Source organism: Cyanistes caeruleus, unplaced genomic scaffold, assembly GCF_971803275.1.
Source record: "Cyanistes caeruleus unplaced genomic scaffold, bCyaCae1.hap1.1 HAP1_SCAFFOLD_87, whole genome shotgun sequence".
Taxonomy (NCBI): domain Eukaryota; kingdom Metazoa; phylum Chordata; class Aves; order Passeriformes; family Paridae; genus Cyanistes; species Cyanistes caeruleus.
The window spans coordinates 874,256-891,805 of NW_028255892.1; the positions used below are offsets into that span (position 1 = coordinate 874,256).

The window sequence follows — 17,550 nt, forward strand, 5'->3', positions numbered from 1 at the left end:
TTCCTTTGGTACAGGAACAGGCATTCCTGGGTTTAGTCAGAAGCATCAGTGGCCAAAATCCCGATTTCCTTTGGTTTAGTCCCATCTCAGAGCTCAGTTGTGGGGCAGGATGTGGGTGCTTGGGGCACTGCAGCGCATGAACGATGCACGGTCCCCAGGGGTGGTATATCTGGAAACATTTATTACAAGTGTACATCACTTTTGTGCTGTTTTTCCTATTGGGTTAGAATAGTGTGAGCCTGGGTAGCCAATAGTATAAATGTTCAGATGGCTGCTAACGAATAATAGCCATGATCAATTCCCTATTAGCAACATCAGTTTTATTCCCCTAGGACAAGCGCTTGTATAACAATTTCTTCTGCAAACTACTCTGCTTCTGCTACTTGTTTCATTTTAGAAACTCTGTTCCATCCATCCTGCCTTGACTGAGGAGCAATCTTTGTTCTCTTAGGACAAGTTCTCTTTGTTTTCTCTCTCCACAGGGCAGTCTTGGAGTTACTCTTGGATCTCTTGAACAACAAGGTCTGGCTCATTGTCAGGCTGTAAATAATGAGCGGTGGGACCACTGGTGCTGTTAAGTCGATTTATTGCTGGAATATATCAGAAAAGGTCTCAATCTGAAGGCATGAGATTTTGGAGGAGTAACAAGTGGGCCATAGCTCAAAGGTAGTCATGAGTTTCTTTGTTACACAGCAATATATCACATTTTGGCCCAATGGACAGCTGACATGGAGTTTATTATTACTTAATCACCTTTCACCTTTGCCAAGTTCTGCTGCACTGTGTCTGCTTTTCACCCAATAGACTGCTAGCTCACCTACACACATGTGCTTCTTAGGATAATATTTAGATTCATAGCCTACTCTATAAAATCACACAATTACAGTTGAAAACTCTCCATCATCTCACTCAATACAGTTTCTTATTTACTTCTGGCATATTCTTACTTACAGCTATAGGAACATAAGCTTATGAATTCTCGACTCAACGTCTGTGAACCTTCAGCATTGCATGAACCCAAGCTCCTTCCAAGGCTGTAAATCAAACCCTTCAGTATCTGTGGAAGTTTCTGTCATTTCCCACAGCCCAGCAAAGGATTTGTGACACTTTGTGACAGAGGAGAAGCTCCCAGGCAATTTTGTGTTTGCTGTAGGGAAGGTTGGGTTGCTCTGCATCAGTTCCCAGAGCAGCGCAGAGCATTGGCTTTGTGATGTCAGGGCATGGATGCCACCTTGTCGTGGTGACATCCCAAGGTTGCCTTGGTGCACGGAAGGCCTCAGGGTCAGAGCAGCTCTTGGGCTTGCTCAGTGCAGGAGCATCCTCCTGCTTGAGGCGTTTGTCAGTGGGCAGCTGCACACTGACAGGAACCTTGTTTGTTTTCGTGGTGGAGCAGAGTGTGCAAACTGGCACAGCAGTGCTACAGTGATGGAGCAGCTCGCTGCTGCCATTTGCACCATTTATGGCATCGGCTACGCCGGCTATTACCTCACCAACCTGGCACGTAAGTAGAGGTTTTCCCTGGCTGGAACCTGAGCTGGCTTTTGTAGGTCTCCCTGCTCTTTCTTAGTGACCGGGTTGCTATTGAAACAGAAAGACCATGAGGATGCCCCTGGTTTGGTAAAGCTCCTGCCAACAGCTTCAGCAAAACACGGGGTGTCTGTAGCCAGGGGGCTGCGGGCAGCATTTGCAGGGCTTCTGTTCCCTCCACGGGAGAGCCTGTGGCAGCAGAGTCTGTCATTTCCTCACTTTGCTGGCTCAATCTCTTGGGGTGACTTTACTTTTAAGATAGCTCTGAGAGCTCGGGAAGTTGAAACTGCTGGAGGCTGATGGGAGTTTTTTCTCCTGACTAATTCCTGGCCATGGGTGAGAATTGGCAGCAGTTTTAACTATTGGGAAGTGAGATCAACCTATGAACACCACCTTTAGATGTGAGGCCAGGAATTTCTTGCTCTCTTTGGTTTCTGGCTTCTGACGAGGTCACAGGGCTCTGTCTCGGCCTCCTCCCCCCCTCCAGGCCGGACAAGGCTGCAGAGGGCGGGGTGGGGGGAGAAACGGAGCCGGCCGGCCTGACTTGGTTTGCAGTTTCTGCCACTGAACTGAAACCTGACACCATCAACATCTGCAGCTTTAGCAAGATTTTAACTCTTTTACTGCCTGCATGAGACATGCAGATTAATCCTTTTTTTCCAGAGAGAGAGAGGGAGTGATCAACCATCAACCCAGCAAAGAGAGTGAAGAAACAAATTAACTTTAGAGGGGGAAGAGAAATAAGGAGATGCTTTAATAAGCTGAAATATTTTTCTGTTAAAGCTATGGGCATGGACAGTAGTGTTCTGAAAAAAACTCCTTTAATTCATGACAGAGTATATTGGGAGGAATGGAGTGTTTCCAAGTGTGGATTTTGAGCAAATGATGAAGTAGTTGTGACACTGTGAGATGCTGGAACAGAGGGGGAGAAGTAAGAGTTGAAGATTTGTGGCTTTTAAGAAGCAAAAAGAGAAAACTTCTGTTTCCAGGGGGGCTCAGAAAAACAGATAAAGAGAACTTTTGTCTTTGAATAAGTCATTCTTAAAAATGACATCCCTAGACTCATGACCCATAACACACCTCAGAGTGATGGGAAATGGTAGGAGACAACTGATGGCAGATTTCTGGGCAGCTGGCATCAGAGAAATAGAAAGCTATGAAGAAAAATCGTTTTCTTGTGAGAAACTCCATAGATAGCAGAAGAAGACTTTTGTTTCTCTACAAAGACTGATGAAAAGACTCTAGCAGGAATTGGGACTGTTGTAAACACCAAAGTTCCAAAGTTTTTTGTCTCTATGTTGTCATGTAAACAAGGGAATGGTTGGGTAGTGGGGGAGAAAAGGGTTGTTCTGGAAGTTTTATTCTGGTTTCTTATTCTTGTAGTTTTTGTAAATAAACTTTCTTTATTCCATTTAAGTTTTAAGCCTGTTTTGCTCTTGTTCTAATCCATATCTCACTGCAAGAAATAAGTAAGTTTTCTAGTGATTTTTTAGTTGCTGCTTTAAACCACACCAGTCAAGCAGGACACCTTTGAAAATGCAGACTGGGAGATCTTCTCAGATGCTGCTCTAAACAGGCCACGGTTCTCTCCAGTTTTCTCAAAGAATTTGGTTCCTTTTCCTTGCCCACTGCAGGTCATCTGACCCGTGTGTTCAGAGGTGCCGATCCTGAGGTGAGTCAGAAAGGAACATTTGATGCTCCTGGTGTTTCAGAACTGTGCAGGGAACTGTGAGCTTGGCCTGTGGCAGTAGAGTGCAGAGGGCCAGCTGGGTGGGCTGAAAGAAGATCCATTTCCATGTTTACAGCAGCAATAGCAAAGGCATTGTTGGCTATTTCCTAATTTTCCATTGAAGAGCTTTAAAAGAACTCAAAGCTCAGCTTTGTAGAGAGAACGTTGCTTGCTGATAGTAGCCAGGGTGAACTCTCTAATTCAGAACTATTTGCAGCCTGGCTGAATTAACCCATTTTAATTTAGTTGGAGTGACTTAGAATCCCATTGCTATCAAAGCTGATGATTTGTGCTTGGTAGAGCTGGTTGTAGAAATCGAGCTGAAGAGAAATAAGGTTCTAAATGATAGGGAGCTGCCTGTCCCTAACTCCACCATCTGTCCACAGAGCCCAGAAGCAAGAGCAGACTCTGCTGTGGCTCCCTCTGCTCCTGGAGAAGAGGCCAAAGAGGAGCAAAATGAGCAAAAGGAGCACGAGCCTCCAGCTGTGGTCACAGCCCAGCCTGACCATGCCCAGACAGTAAGTGCCAGTGCTGGGTGCTGCTGTCTTTAGTGCAAGGCAGAGCTGCAAGTTTCTGAGCAGCCAGCACTTGCTGTTGCTGGCTGAGGATGCTGAGTGCTGGAGTCCTGCCAGCACCCAGCCATTCCCCCATCCCGTGGCAGCTGGAAATTGGGCTTTGAGCCGTCGTGCTGAGGCCCCAAAGCGCTGCTGCCTGCGGGTGAGCAGCTGGCTGCTTGGCTCAGGGAAGCTCTGTCTCTTGGCTTCTGCCAAGCCATGGCCAAGGGCTCACACGGCATTTCTGGGGCTCACAGGGCTTGCTTTGTTTGCTGTCCCTTTTTGGAAACCTCAGGATGACCTGGAGAAGTGTTCTGCAGTTTTCTGGAGTAATTCTTCACTTCTGCAGAGTCTTTTAGGCCACCTGTCTTTTGGCTTTTGATAAGCTGCAAGGAGATGATTGTGTTGTCCATGAAGCTGTGGCCGGCCATTCTTGTCCTGTGTGGCCAAAGAAACAAACTGTGTAGTTCTGAACCCTTCTTCTGAGGCAAAATCCACAAGTGGCAAGTTTCTCTTGATACGTTTTGTGGTGAAGTCTGCAGCTTTGGAAACTGCATTGGGGCCTAGTGTGGGGGCAAAGCTGCAAGTCCTTGAGTGCTGTCTTGTGTTGCTAAGAACCCCTTTAGAGATGGTTGTTTTTTCTCCTTAGAGCTGTTTTCCTCCTCCTGCCTCTTCTGTCCTGACACTCCCTGTTTAACCTCTAAATTTCTGCCTGTCCTAGTGAGGTGGGACAATTCCATGGTTTAGGTGGTTTTTGGTGACTTTGGTCATACATGCATTACATGACCCATGGCTTCCTTCATTGGCATCCCTAGGGGTGTGTCAATTAATTTGTTGGTGGGGCCTTTTGAGGATCTCTGTCACTGCCACTCAGAATTCTCAGCTGACAAAAGAGGGAGGAGAAACACCTTGGTCCTCTTCCATATCCTGAGGTGGCCATAGAGGCTCTCTGAGCTGCAGCAGAGGATCCAATTGCACACATCCTTGTCTCCTGAATGAGCAGGATTTCTAACAAGAGTGTAGATGTCAGAGGGGCAGGAGTGGCAGGGCAGGCCTGAAAAGAACATGAACTCCAGCAGTGTCTCTCCCAAGGGCTGAGCTCACCCAGGAAGCCCCTGCAGAGCCAGGATGGAGCTGTGGGACAGGGCTGGCTGTCAGTCACTAGGGAGAGACAAGCAGGACACAGCAGAAGGGGAGGGAGGCCCTTGAGAAATGCCCCACATTTCCTGTCAGCTGCCCAAGAGTCTGTTGGAGATTCAGTGCCAGATGGGCCCTGATTGCACTGCCAGGGTCACTTTGGAATCTGTGCTTCCCCACGGGCAGAGAACAAGGCAGGAGAGCAGCAGCACAGAGCTTTGGGAACGTGGGAGCCCATCAGTCTTTGAGTCTTGGCCCACAAAAATGTTGGATGAGAAGTTGAAGCCCATCTTCTCTTGCTTTCTCTGCAGGTCCTTCTAGAGAAAGAGCAGGAGCAGATTGTTTTATCAGGACGGCCGTGCCAGCCTGAGGGAGAGCTGTTCCCAGCCCAAGAGCAGGAAGAGCAGCTGGGGCAGCAGGTGGAAGAGCCACTGGAGAATGGCCAGGTAAGGCTGACTCAGCAGGGGACAGAGTGAAGGGCAGGAAGAGGGGCATAAAACGCAGCTCTTGGGACTGAGCAGGCCACGAGTGCCAGAGGCCCTGAAAGCAAAGAGCCTCTGCAGAGATCAGCAGCGGGACAGGAGGTTACAGTGGAAGCAGAGGTGGGTAGGGAAGCAGAAAGAAGTGACTGAATGAGTGTGATTTTGAGGCTGAAACTGAGGAAGAAGCTGAGCCTGATGGCAGCTCCCAGGCACTTGCTCTCCATTTGTGTGTACAGAACATCGAGGCAGAGCCCCAGGCAGAGCTGCCCGAAGCTCCGAGGGCCATCATGGCAGTGAAGAGGAGGCACGAGGAGGACAGGAGAAACACCCAGGAGGAGATGACACTCCATCAGCAGAGAGGAAATCAACAAAACCAGGTGAGTGAAAGAGTGGCAGACACTCCACTCACAGAAATTCCTCTCTGTCGTTCTTCACAGGCCTCCGATGAGGAGCTTCTGGCAGAGCTGCAGGAAGCTGAGGCTAGGATCAGGGCAAGGGAGAACAGGCTGGAGGAAGAAAGGAGAATCATCGAAGAGAAATTAGATCTCCTCGCTCAGCACCAAGAGGCTCTAGAAAATCGAGTGAGTGAAAGAGCGATAGGCACAGCAGTCACTGCAGTCTGGTGCTTTCTGCCCTTCTTGCCTTTCCTCTGCAGAGCAGCAGGGGGCTGGGCTGATGCCTCTCAGTGCCATCCTGCTGTAGTGTCTATCCCAGCTGCTTGGAAGGACATTTCCTGCTGTGCTCAATCTCAGCTGCTGCCCTGGACAGTGGCACCAGTCATTTGCCCCTTTTGCCAGCACTCATCTCAAGGGATTCCTGCTGGCCTGCTCCTGCTCTCCTTGTTTCTTCAGGGCTTTTTGCAAGTGAACACAGTCCCCCAGACAGATTTGGAATACAAGCTGCAAGCTGTCTGTATGCCTTGGTGAATCTGCTGCTGTGCTGCTCTTTCCCTTTGCTCACAGTCAATGAGCCTTGGCACACAGGGACAAGCTGTGGTCTCTGACTGCTTTGTTCTCTTTGACTTGAGGTGGACGTGTTGATATCTCACCTGGCAGCCTGCGAAGGCTTCCAGCAAATGCCAGCTGATGAAGAGCCCCAAGGTCGGCGGGAGGCACAGGTACTGTCCCAAGCACAAGTGCTGCAGGCTGAGCACCTTCTGAAGATGGTGCAGGAAAAGAGGACTGAGGGGGAGGAGCTCCAACATTAGAACAAGGAGCTGCAAATGTGTCTGCAGCCCTTGGAGGGGGAAAGGGATCCATGGGAGGAAGTGGAATGGTCGTTGTTGCAGTCATCCTTCAGAAAATCCAGGAAAATGGAATATGAAACTGGCCATCGACTTGATTAAAACCAACCTTGGGTTTTGACCATTTGGTTCCAGAAGTGGGCATCCAAAAAATCCAGTTGATGAGCTTTGCATGTGGCTAACAGCAACTTCCTAAGGGCTTGCATTTGAAAAGGGAACTCGGGGTAATCTCTGCCAGCCAGCTTCCTGACACAAACTCCTTTCTTCTCGCAGATCTACACAGGCTCTTCCATTCAATCTGCTGCAGCAGCAGCAGCAGCAGCATCTAAAGGAGCCTTTGTTGCCCAAGCTGAGCAGTGGAGCCGGGGCAGTTTGTCCATTTCCAGCAGTGACACATCTGCTGCTCAGCTCCAGGAGAGCCAGGGAGACTTCGTGGAGCAATTGAGTACGTCTGGTGTATTTCTTGTCTGAGGGACAGTGTATTGTGTGCACGTGCCAGCAGAGCTGTAGCACATGATCCTCCTCACTTTGGTGTCCCAGAGACATTTAGGACTCCCCACAGGAACTGCTGTGCTCTGAGGCAGCGAGAGAGCGCTCTGGCTGTTCCTGCTGCCTCTGAGGGCAGCTTGGACTGGCTCGGCTTTGCCTGGCATTCCCTTGCCACTAAAGGCAGAAGCAGGAATTGTTCTTGGATCAGCAGAAGGCTGTGGCCCAGCAAATTATCATTGCAAGTTCTGTGTGCTAGTGGCCAAACTGAACAGAATATTTGATTCCTAGATTCTCCTTAGACTCCAGACTTCCCACCGCTTGTCAGAACCAAAAGACTTCAGAGATATTGATTGGTTTTGGGGTTTTGTCTTTTTGTTGTGGTTCCATTTTTAGTTTTCAGTTTTTATCCTTGTTTGGTTTTGCATTTAGGGGTTTTTGCTTTTTCTCCATCCTGAAAGAGCTGTTCTGCCCCAGGTGTCTTACTGGTGTCATTTTTAGGACTGTTCTTATTGCCTCTACTACATCTCCAAGGTTTTTGTGAGAATGCTGTATTTTTGTCAGTGAGGACTCCTTTGAAAGAACATCAGGTGACAGCAGAAACAGAGAGCAAGAGATGTTTTCATTGGGCCCGCAATGAAGAAACAGATATTTGTATAACAATCTGTAATTAATATCCCAGTTTTATTTTTATAAAGATGTGTCCAAGAGACACATCCACGTGGTGTGATCAGATAAAACAGCACTGCAGGCATTTCTCAGGAGCGAGCCTGCAGCCCCTGTGCTGTGTATTCCTCAGATCCATGGCACTTTTTCATCCCTGATTCCCAGCCATTCCCATGACTCTTAGAATCCTACCTATTGGCCCAAGCCCTGCTCAGATCAGTCTCTGGGAAAACACATCAAGCCCTCTGTGATTCTGCAGCACAACCCATTTAATCTGCTTCTTGCCCATAACAGCTGCCAGTGCTGTGCTCTCAGAAAAGACCTGGTGGGGCTGAGAAAAGATCCCAGCTGATTTGGTGTCTACCTTCACCTGCTGGCACACAAAAGGGCCTTGATCTGCACCTGGCTGTGTCTGATCTCCAAGGCAATGCTGTTGTGTCCTGAACGGGGGCCACAGCTTGTCAGGGGCTCAGGCTGGCTGTGTCTTCTTGCCATTGCTTGTCAGTGCTCATGCTTGGCCTTTGCCAGCCTTGTGCTGTGCCCTGCTGTGCTCTCTGCGCTTCATTTCCTTCCAAGGACTGGACAAAATCAGTCTCTCTGCTGCCCATTTGTACTGCACAACTGCCTGTCTTGTTGCTGCTGTGCTTGCTGCCCAGCTGACCACAGAGGGTTCAGAGCCTCAGACAGCGGGGCTGCCTTTGGCATCTCCTGCAAGTTGGGATCTCTGCCTGAAAGTCAGCATCTTGCATTTTGTTTCCCTCAGGGAGAATGGTGAACAAGGAAAATCCCGTCACAAAATACATCGAACTGGAAAGTCTTGGCAGCGGGTGAGTCCAACCACAGTCACTTCTACACAGCCACGGGCCAGGTGTTTCCCTGGGGGAATATCCATCAAGTGGGAAGTCAGACAAGTTGTCCACATGTTTAGACAGCGGGCTTAGTCTGCCCCATCTCTCAGTACTGGCCAGAATTTGTCAAGTGTGCTCAGAAGGCATTGTCAAAGACATCTCCATGCTGCCAAGGTCTTGCCTGCAGCAAGGAACAGAACCTGGGAAATCTGCTTGTCTCTCAAGTGTGGGACAGCTCAGGGTTCATTTCCTTCACATTTTTGGATGTCTCCAAATCATCTGGCCACACTAATGAAAGGAGAAGAATCTTGCTTGCCTGAAAGCACAACCTACCCCCAATGAGAGCTGTCAGATAACAGTTCTCAGGAACATTTCTCTCCAAGAGTTTGCTAAAGGAAATACTCCGTGCTCAGGATTAGAATTGCACAGTTTAGAAGCTGATAGCCGAGATGAAGGAATAAGCTGCCTTTTGGAGCTGAGGCAGTAAAGCCCAAGGCTTCAGGAACAGGCCCAGTGCCCAGGCACTTGAGGGGAAAATGCATCATCTGCCTTCTGGCACACCCCTCCTGCAACCTGCAGCTTTTAGGCATTTACAGCAGAGCTCTCCTGTCTGGACTGGCTTTCAGTGCAAGATCTAAATGGCTTCTCCTTTCTTTGCTGCTGTTTTGTTTCTAGGGGTTTTGGAGAGGTTTCCAGAGCACTTGACATTGCAACAGGAGGAGAGGTAAATGGCAACAGCCCCTGCAGCCTCTGCTGCTCTCCAAGCCTTTCCCCACTGCTGACAGCTGTGGCTGGAGCTTTGAGTAGAGCTGTGCTGAAAAGGCACAAGAAGCACAGACTGGAGCCAGCCTGCAAATTGCACTTGGAACAGGCTTTGTGGACAAGGCAAATCGCCAGTGGCCACATGTCCTGTAACTGACCCCCAAGGGAGCAGAGAAATGGGCTGTTGCAATGTCACTCCCTAATTACTCCAGTGATGAGGTCTAATCACAAGGCACTTGGGCACAGCTTGGCTGTGCCATTCCAAAATCACTTGCTCCATGTGTGTTGTGGTCTCATGCTACCAATTTTCTCAAATTACTCCTTTTCAATGTCATTTGAGGTGGCCATAAAGAAAATAAATGTGCAAGGAATGAGTAGGAAGATACTAACCATGAATGAAATCAGGATCATGGAGAGTAATAGGAGTCCCAGGATCGTGAATTACTTAGCCAGGTGAGTGGTCACGGTCCTATCCCTTGAATGTTTGTTTACATACTACAAGCATGAGAGCTTAAAAACCCACTTTGGTCAGTGGCAGGAAATAGAGCTGTTAATGATTATTTCTCTACTTATCTCCAATGGATGGGAAGAGACTGCATTTTGTCTGCATGAATCCACCCTGGCAAATGCAGACTGAAAATTGTTCAAAAACCTGCATCAGCCCTATCTTAAGAATTCAATACCTTGTAAGTTCATTGCCTCCACAGTTCTTTGGGACTCAGTTTTTCAAGTTTCTTAAATGCTGATGAACCATCCAAGAGAGGATTGCCCTTGCATTGTTGCCCCTCTTTTCCATTGCTGTGCATGTCAGGAAGACTAGGTGCTTATTTCCAGAAATGCCATGCATGACAGGTTTTTTATCTGGGCTCTTCCTAAACTGCCTTTCTCCTTGAGACAGCACAGACTGCAAACACTGCACAGCCTAGAGGCAATGTCTATGCCTTTACTTCTGCCCTTGTCTCCAAGGGACCCAGAAACAAGACTCAAGCAAAAAACCAACCTAGGCGTGCATGTTCACCTGCATGGCCTTGTTTCCTTTTTTCAGCTACCTTGTGCATGAGGAACTCTGGCTGGTGATGGAGTACATGGACGGAGGCACTCTGAGAGATCTCATCGATGAGATTCAAATGTCTGAAGGAGAGATTGCAGCTGTCAGTCGGGAGGTCAGGGATCCCATCTGTGCTTCCAAGGCCTTGAGCTGCATTGTCTGGGAAACAGGGGCTCAGAACAGGAGTGATTTCATGGGCCAGGCTTGGTTTCTGTGCTGCTGCTAGGCTATGGGCAAGCAAGAGCATCTCAAGGGAACTGTCTGCCAGTGCCCCTACACTCACTGGACTCACTTCCTGTCCTCTTATCCCCTGCTCTTGTATTCTATCTCTGTCTCTTGCATTGGCATTTGCAGTTCTCCACCTTGCCTAGCTAAACTTTTGCCTGTCTGCACTACATTCCTTGTCTCTAAAGCAAAGGTGTGCTGGCAGGATTTGAAACAAACAGGAAAGAAAAAAAGAGACTAATTTCTTTTAGTCCTCAGCTGAAAAGGATAGCAGTGCAGCCCAAATGCTGTTTGCTTCTGAGCACATGCACTGCAGCTGCAGTCACCCTGGCTGCTTTGCAGGGGACAGTCTACAACAGCAGTTGCTGGTGCTCTTTCAAAAGCTGACATGCCTTTCCTGAGAAAGGTTCTGCTCTGCTCCTGTTGGAGCAGCAGGCTCTTGCTCTCAATGGCGCTGTGTTCTGCCATTCCTCCCCATTCCCCTGCAAAGGGAACCTTCCACAGCTGTTTCCTTTCTTGTGCGATGAACTCACAGCACTACTTTTTGCCCCCCTGGTTCTCTTTTCTCTCTCAGTGCCTGCAAGGACTGGATTTTCTTCACTCCAACCACGTGATCCATCGAGATGTCAAGAGCAACAACATCCTTCTCAGAACCGACGGCTCTGTCAAGCTGGGTCAGTGTATTCTTGCTCAGCTTCAGCCTTCCAGGAATGGGGGGTGTGGGGCTGCTTTCAGTGACTGCCAGCTCCCCAAAAATGCTGCTGCTGGCAGTGCAGGGGTCCCCCCCTGCTGTGGGCTGAAGGCACAGTTGCAGGGTGCACACAGCTATGACAAGGAGCCACAAGCAGCCCAGAGTGCTATTGCTCTGTGTGTGTCTGTGTGTGTTCCTTCCAGAGGGAGGGAGCTACAATCTAAACCTTCAGGGGAACAAAAGGCACTGCTGGAGGAAGTGTAAAAAATGGGGGGATGTTTGAAGTAGCCAATTCATATTTCCTTGGCTAAAGCCCTAAGGAAAGAGAGCAGGGAGTGTTGTCCAGGAAATTCAACTGCACATTCTCAAACTTCCACCGCTGAATTCTTTGGCTTGGTTTCCTAATTGAGAGTATTAAAATTAAAAGAGTATTTTGCTTTCTCCTCAGCTGATTTTGGCCTTTCTGCTCAGCTCACCCCTGAGCAAAATCAGCGGTGCTCGGTGACCGGGACTCCTTGGTGGATGGCACCTGAAGTGGTGAAGCGTCAACCATATGGCCCCAAAGTGGACGTGTGGTCTTTTGGAATTGTGGCAATTGAAATGGCCGAACAAAAAACTCCTTATGACAGTTTCACTGCTCGATCGGTAAGGAGCAAATACTCTCTGATCCCGCTGTCTTTCTCACCTGTCCCGTGTTCTCTGCTCACTGCACAAAATCCCATGGCCATCTGCTGGAAGTACTTCCACCAAGGCCCCTTCTACAAATGGCCCTGCAGCACATCAGCATCTGCTGGAGCTTTGGTTGCAGCACTGGGGGAACTCAAGCCTTACCTCGCCCAAACCATCTCCATTCTCAGGCAGCATTTTGCTTTGCCTTAGAAGTCGTTCCAGCTCTTTTGGCTGTGTAGATGGCCCCAGGAATAGGAAACAAGCATCTCAGAGCTGCTGTTATCTTTCCAGAAATGAAGCAAGGAAACTCAAACCAAACCAAGTTTCTAAAACAGTGCTTTTGAGAGAAGAGGTGCAGCCCCATTCTTCTCACAGGGAAACTTGCCTGAAACCTGGAGATGAGGCTGTAAAGCCAGAGTCTCTTCTGCTTCTTGTGCAGTGCTGCTGAGACACTCAGTGACCACCTTCTTTCCTAACCCAAGCCACTTTCTCCATATCACCAAGCTGGAGCCTGGTGACGGGGAGAGCCTGCCAAAACCTCCTGTTTGTTTCCTGGCACCTTCTGGGATGGGCACAGCGTTAATGCATTGACTTGAGAATCCAACGAGCACAGGGTTACCACAGGGATGACACTTCTGATTTCACCATGAATATTTTCCTTTTGCCACATAAAGGAACCTGAAATTTTCAGAGTGCTGAGAGACAGAGCTGCAGGTGGCTCCTGTGTGCCCAAACAGGCATTTTCAACCCAATACATTTGTGGAGGCATCTTAATGTGTCTGTGTTGAAAATGAGATTCCAAAGGTTTGTTTCCTTCCCTGAGGAACACCTGCTGCATTTCCTTTCTTTTCTTCCAATTACCATCATTTTCAAGAACAGGACAAAAAGCCTGATGAGTTTTGTTTTATGGCAGCTGTGCTTAAGGGACCAACAAGCACTGCAGAGATTCTTTTCATGTAAGAATCCTTGGAAATAGTAGAGTTAGTTAGAATAGCAAAATCCCTCTTCCAAAAAGGCTGCCAAGCTGCTGGGAATCCTCCGAGAAGGAAACATGTATTTGCTGATGTAGTTGCCCCTAACTAGAGCAGGCAATGAAATCAGCTGCCAAGGCAAGATCTGCTGGATGTTGGCAAAGCTGTGGCTTTGGGGCTTGGGTTTTTTCATGATACAGGAAAGTCGTCATCCAAATGCTACGGGAAAGTAATCTCTGCCTCTCTGCCAGGGCAAAAACTGCCACTGCAGAGTGGAGCTGGAACAATGGGCTCTGGGAGAGCAGTTCCAGATGGGAAAGAAGCAGGTGGAGCCTTGTGTTTCCTTTTTCTCCAGGCTAAATTCCACATAGCCACAGAAGGGAGCCCACAGCTGCGGCAGCCCGAGCAATTCTCGCCTTTGCTGCGTGACTTCCTGAGCTGCTGCCTGCAGAAAGGCGAGGCGCAGCGCTGGTCTGCCAAGGAGCTGCTGCAGGTAAAATGCCAAAAGGGCTGCAGGTGAAACAGTGTCCCAGGGATGGGCTCCTCCTCCACTGAAATCCAAGGCATCAGATGAGCCCCCATCCTCCTCCCTTCCAACCTTGGTGCTGTTCAGCTGACAGTGGGGAGCAATCCTAGACTGGGCTGGGCTGGCAGGGAGTGCTGGGTTTTAGCGCTGGCTAAAATCACCAGGGCACTTACTCATTTCTTGCTGGGAGCTATGGATTAGGAGAAGGGCAAAACAGGCTTCAAACTTCAAAGGAATAACAAATTTTATTATCAGGCCCACAAGAAAAAGAAAGGTCTCATCTGTGCAGTGAAAGGGTTCAATCTTAGCCAGGTCATGGCAGTCACGGTGTTGGATTTCAGGCTGTGCTGGGCCCCTCTCTCTGCCCGGGAGCTGCTGGGAGGGGAGGCTCGGCCTGGAGCCGTCGCTGTACGCCGGGGAGAGGGTTTAGTGTGGGCAAGATGTCAGCAGCCGTGGCCTGGCCCAGCCTGGGGCCGGGGTCCCGCAGCCTCCATCCCCCGCCCGGGAGCCGCTGGGCTCTGGCCCGGCCTCCCCCAGGAGCACAGGCCGTGGGCGAGCAGGGCCGGCCTCAGCAGAGCTCCGTTACCTTCGGGCTCCGGAAGCAAAGAGGGCCAGTGCCCGGGCTGGTGGTTTTCAAAATGTGCATCATCACACAGGCACATCTCATTTCTAAATGGTGCAAAATGTTGTCAGTTCTCAGAACTAGCCAGCCATTGGCCTGTCTCAGGCACAGAGGAAGCTCCCAGCAGCTTCTCTCAAAGAAATCACTTCCGTGCGGGGTTTCTTACTTCTTTCCCTAAATGTCAATTCATCTCAAACTAACACACAGGGACATGGAAAGGTCACCTAGTCTGTGTCCTGCAATGAGCAGGGACATCTTTCAAGAGATCAGGATACTCACACCTCAGATATTTCCAGGGATGGGCCTCCTACCAGCTCTTGGGGCAACCTGTGCCACTCTTGCCCCATGCTCCTGACCTACTCTGACTCAATCCCCTTTTCATTTAAAAAGTATTCCTCTGCCTTTGAAGCTCTTAGCTTGGAAAATCATGCTTTCTTGTTGTTTTCTTTTCCTTTCTGCAGCATCAATTTATAACATCGGCCATGCCTGGGTCCAGCCTGGCACCTCTCATCGTTGCTGTGAAGAAGTGGAAGGAGGAGGCAGGAATGCAACAATTAATTTAGAACTGTCTTCTCCATGACCAACTTAGAGTAGGATTATAGAGTAGGATTGCAGAGTAGGATTGTAGAGTAGGATTATAGAGTAGGATTGTAGTGCAGGATGGTAGTGTAGGTTTGTAGTGTAGGATTGTAGAGTAGGATTTTAAATAAAATTTCTAAAATCTCAACTCCTTTGGAACATTTCTCTCCTTCTGACCCTGTGAGAAAGCTCAACATTTCCTTCTGAATTGTCAGTTTTTTCTTAGAGGTGAAAAGTGACACTGATGGCTTCTTTGGTACAGTTTGTAAGGGGGGAAGGCTCCTCTTCATTCATCCTCTCCAGACCACACTGCCTTTGGAATATGGCCAATTGGCCAAGTTTTGCCAGAATGCTGTGACATTTCTATTTGAGGCAGAAACAGCAATGGCATTTGCAGGAAAAACCAAAGGAGGAGCGGTGCAACGCAAACATCCTGTGCAGATGCAGGCTGTGCACATGTGATTCGAGAGTATTTGGCTTCCTGCCACTTGGATTTTTATCCCTAAGAGAAATCTCTTTGGCTGGAGGAGAGTCTGGCTGAAGAGAGAAAGCAGAAAGAGCAGTGAGGGTGCTGTGCAAGGTCTCGTGTGGTGCAGAGCTGTCAGCGACTGTGAGGTGAGAGCGGGCCCGGCCTTGGCCAGGCTGGAGCCCCAGCAGAGCCCTGGCAGAGCCCGGAGAAGCCTGAGCCTCGGCACAGGCAGGCTGGAAGGAGGCCCTTGGAGCTGCAAGAGGCAGCAGCCTGGCCCTGGCTGCCTCTTGCTGGCACCAGGCAAATCCTCCGCTCTCAGAGCCAAGCTGGCAGCTGGCTGCTCCTGAGGGGAAGCGGCGCCGTGCTGGGCACAGCACACACTGGTGCCATGGGCTGTCTGGAGTCTGCACAGGAGGAGAGAAAGGCAAAGAGCAGCCCAGGGCTGCTGCCCTGCCTGACCATTGCTGCTCTTCTGCCGCCTGCCCTGGAACTCCTGGCAATGGTCAGCAGTGTGTGCAGCACTCTGGGCACAGGGGGAGGGAGCCGGGCTGCTCCGCAGGCTCCAGCACAGGGCAGTGTCCTTCAGGCACGGCATTTCTGCCAGGGGAACCGAGGCCAGCGTGAGGCACTGACAGCAAGTCAGGGCACATCTGCACGAGCCACTGCCTCACACAGCTCTGGGACCAAGCGCCTGCAATCCTGGAGCTCTGCACTGAGCCACAGCAAAGGTGTGAAATGCAGAGGGCTTTGCAGAAATATTCAGGGGCACCAGGCCAGCCTGCTTGGTGCTCTCTGGGGCACAGCAAGCACTGTGCAATGCAGCTCGGAGCTGCTGGCAGAGAGGGACTATGGGCATGTGCCTGAGGCTTCTTCTTGAGTAGTGATTTGGGAGGGAGCAGAAGGGTCTCAGTAGGCAATTTGTGTTTTCTTCATGAATTGCTGAATGAAAGACACAATGTGGCCTCACACAGCAAGAGAACTTGCAGAACTTACTGACTATAAGTTTGTGTTGAATTCCGAGAAAAGGAAAGTGTTGAAGTGTAACAAAAAGGCCTTTTGAATTTAGGTAGCTCCTGAGCCTTCATCCAAAATGACACCAGGAGGCTGACAACTACCTCATGCAGAGCCCTGCTGCAAGGGCTTCCACCATCATGGAATTAGAAAATATGAAGCTTAGGAAAGTAGAATGTGCCCATTAAGTTTAAAAAGTTTAAAAGCTTGTCCTGTGCAAAGAATGGACAAGTGAGTTTGTGGTGGAGCTTCCCCCTCACTCCTGGTGTTGAATAAACGAATCCCTGCTCTGTAGGCCCTACACGATGGAGTACTGTTTTCTTGACTATTATTTGTGCATCATAATCACGCTATGCTTTTCATGGTCTTCTTAGAACCTTCCAGGCATGAAGTGAGTAAGACAGTGAGCTGTGTATTGATAGGGCCAAAGAAACATTTCCAAATGCCATCCTGGGAAAGGAAAGGACGCGAAACAGCGCTGGGGAAGAGCATCCCTCGCACAGCCCTCAGAGCTGCCACCATGCAAAAGATGGCGGCCGGGGCTGAGGCTGTGCCACCATGCACAAGATGGCGGCCGGGGCTGAGGCTGTGCCACCATGCACAAGATGGCGGCCGGGGCTGAGGCTGTGCCACCGTGCACAAGATGGCGGCCGGGGCTGAGGCTGTGCCACCGTGCACAAGATGGCGGCCGGGGCTGAGGCTGTGCCACCGTGCACAAGATGCCGGCCGGGGCTGAGGCTGTGTCACCGTGCACAAGATGGCGGCCGGGGCTGAGGCTGTGCCGCCGTGCACAAGATGGCGGCCGGGGCTGAGGCTGTGCCACCGTGCACAAGATGGCGGCCGGGGCTGAGGCTGTGCCGCCGTGCACAAGATGCCGGCCGGGGCTGAGGCTGTGCCTCTCAGAGCGCTCTGCAGCCTCTGCCAGCCCAGCCCCAGCCCCGGAGCAGCGCAGGGCGGGCAGAGCCCCCGTCCAGCCGTCTGCTTCAATGGACATTGACAGACACCCGGGCCACGCACACAGGCTGACACCTTTGCTCTGTGCACACAAACACGTACCACACACTTGGGAACCTCAACTGGCAGCATTTTCAGGTGGAAATACAAAGAAACTCCAGGGTTTGAAGGTTTTCAAATAGAATATTTCATTTGCCAATAAAAGGACCAAAAGCAGAAAGGGCCATCCCAGCCTGTTCCTTCCATGCAGGAATAGTGTCACAGTGACTGTGAGCTGATGAAGACGGAGATGGGATTTAATCCAAAGCAGATTGTGCAGTGGGTGCTCACCTGTGATATGTATCCCTCACA

At 50.0% G+C, this 17,550-nt stretch overlaps 2 protein-coding genes across 2 annotated transcripts in view; one reads left to right on the plus strand and one right to left on the minus strand.

Annotated features, from left to right (window-relative positions):
• Window positions 1–17,550, minus strand: part of LOC111942164 (uncharacterized) — a 360,854-nt gene that overhangs the window by 17,304 nt on the left and 326,000 nt on the right. The gene's annotated exons all lie outside the window — the stretch shown is intronic.
• On the plus strand, window positions 648–14,913 carry LOC147646684 (uncharacterized). Its single transcript, XM_086873097.1, has 15 exons — window positions 648–1,501; window positions 3,162–3,199; window positions 3,643–3,774; window positions 5,259–5,393; window positions 5,666–6,010; window positions 6,457–6,546; window positions 6,946–7,117; window positions 8,588–8,651; window positions 9,348–9,396; window positions 9,775–9,887; window positions 10,480–10,597; window positions 11,282–11,381; window positions 11,847–12,043; window positions 13,394–13,531; window positions 14,648–14,913. The coding sequence occupies exons 1-15, from the start codon at window positions 1,225–1,227 to the stop codon at window positions 14,747–14,749; spliced, it is 2,070 nt and encodes a 689-aa protein (XP_086729223.1). The 5' UTR covers window positions 648–1,224; the 3' UTR covers window positions 14,750–14,913.

Excerpts from the sequence above, each read along its gene's own strand:
- LOC147646684 (XM_086873097.1), top strand. The coding sequence starts at position 1,225 with ATGCCACCTTGTCGTGGTGACATCCCAAGGTTGCCTTGGTGCACGGAA. Across the intron at positions 5,394-5,665 it reads AGCCACTGGAGAATGGCCAG|AACATCGAGGCAGAGCCCCA; the intron begins GTAAGGCTGACT and ends TTGTGTGTACAG. Across the intron at positions 13,532-14,647 it reads CTGCCAAGGAGCTGCTGCAG|CATCAATTTATAACATCGGC; the intron begins GTAAAATGCCAA and ends TCCTTTCTGCAG.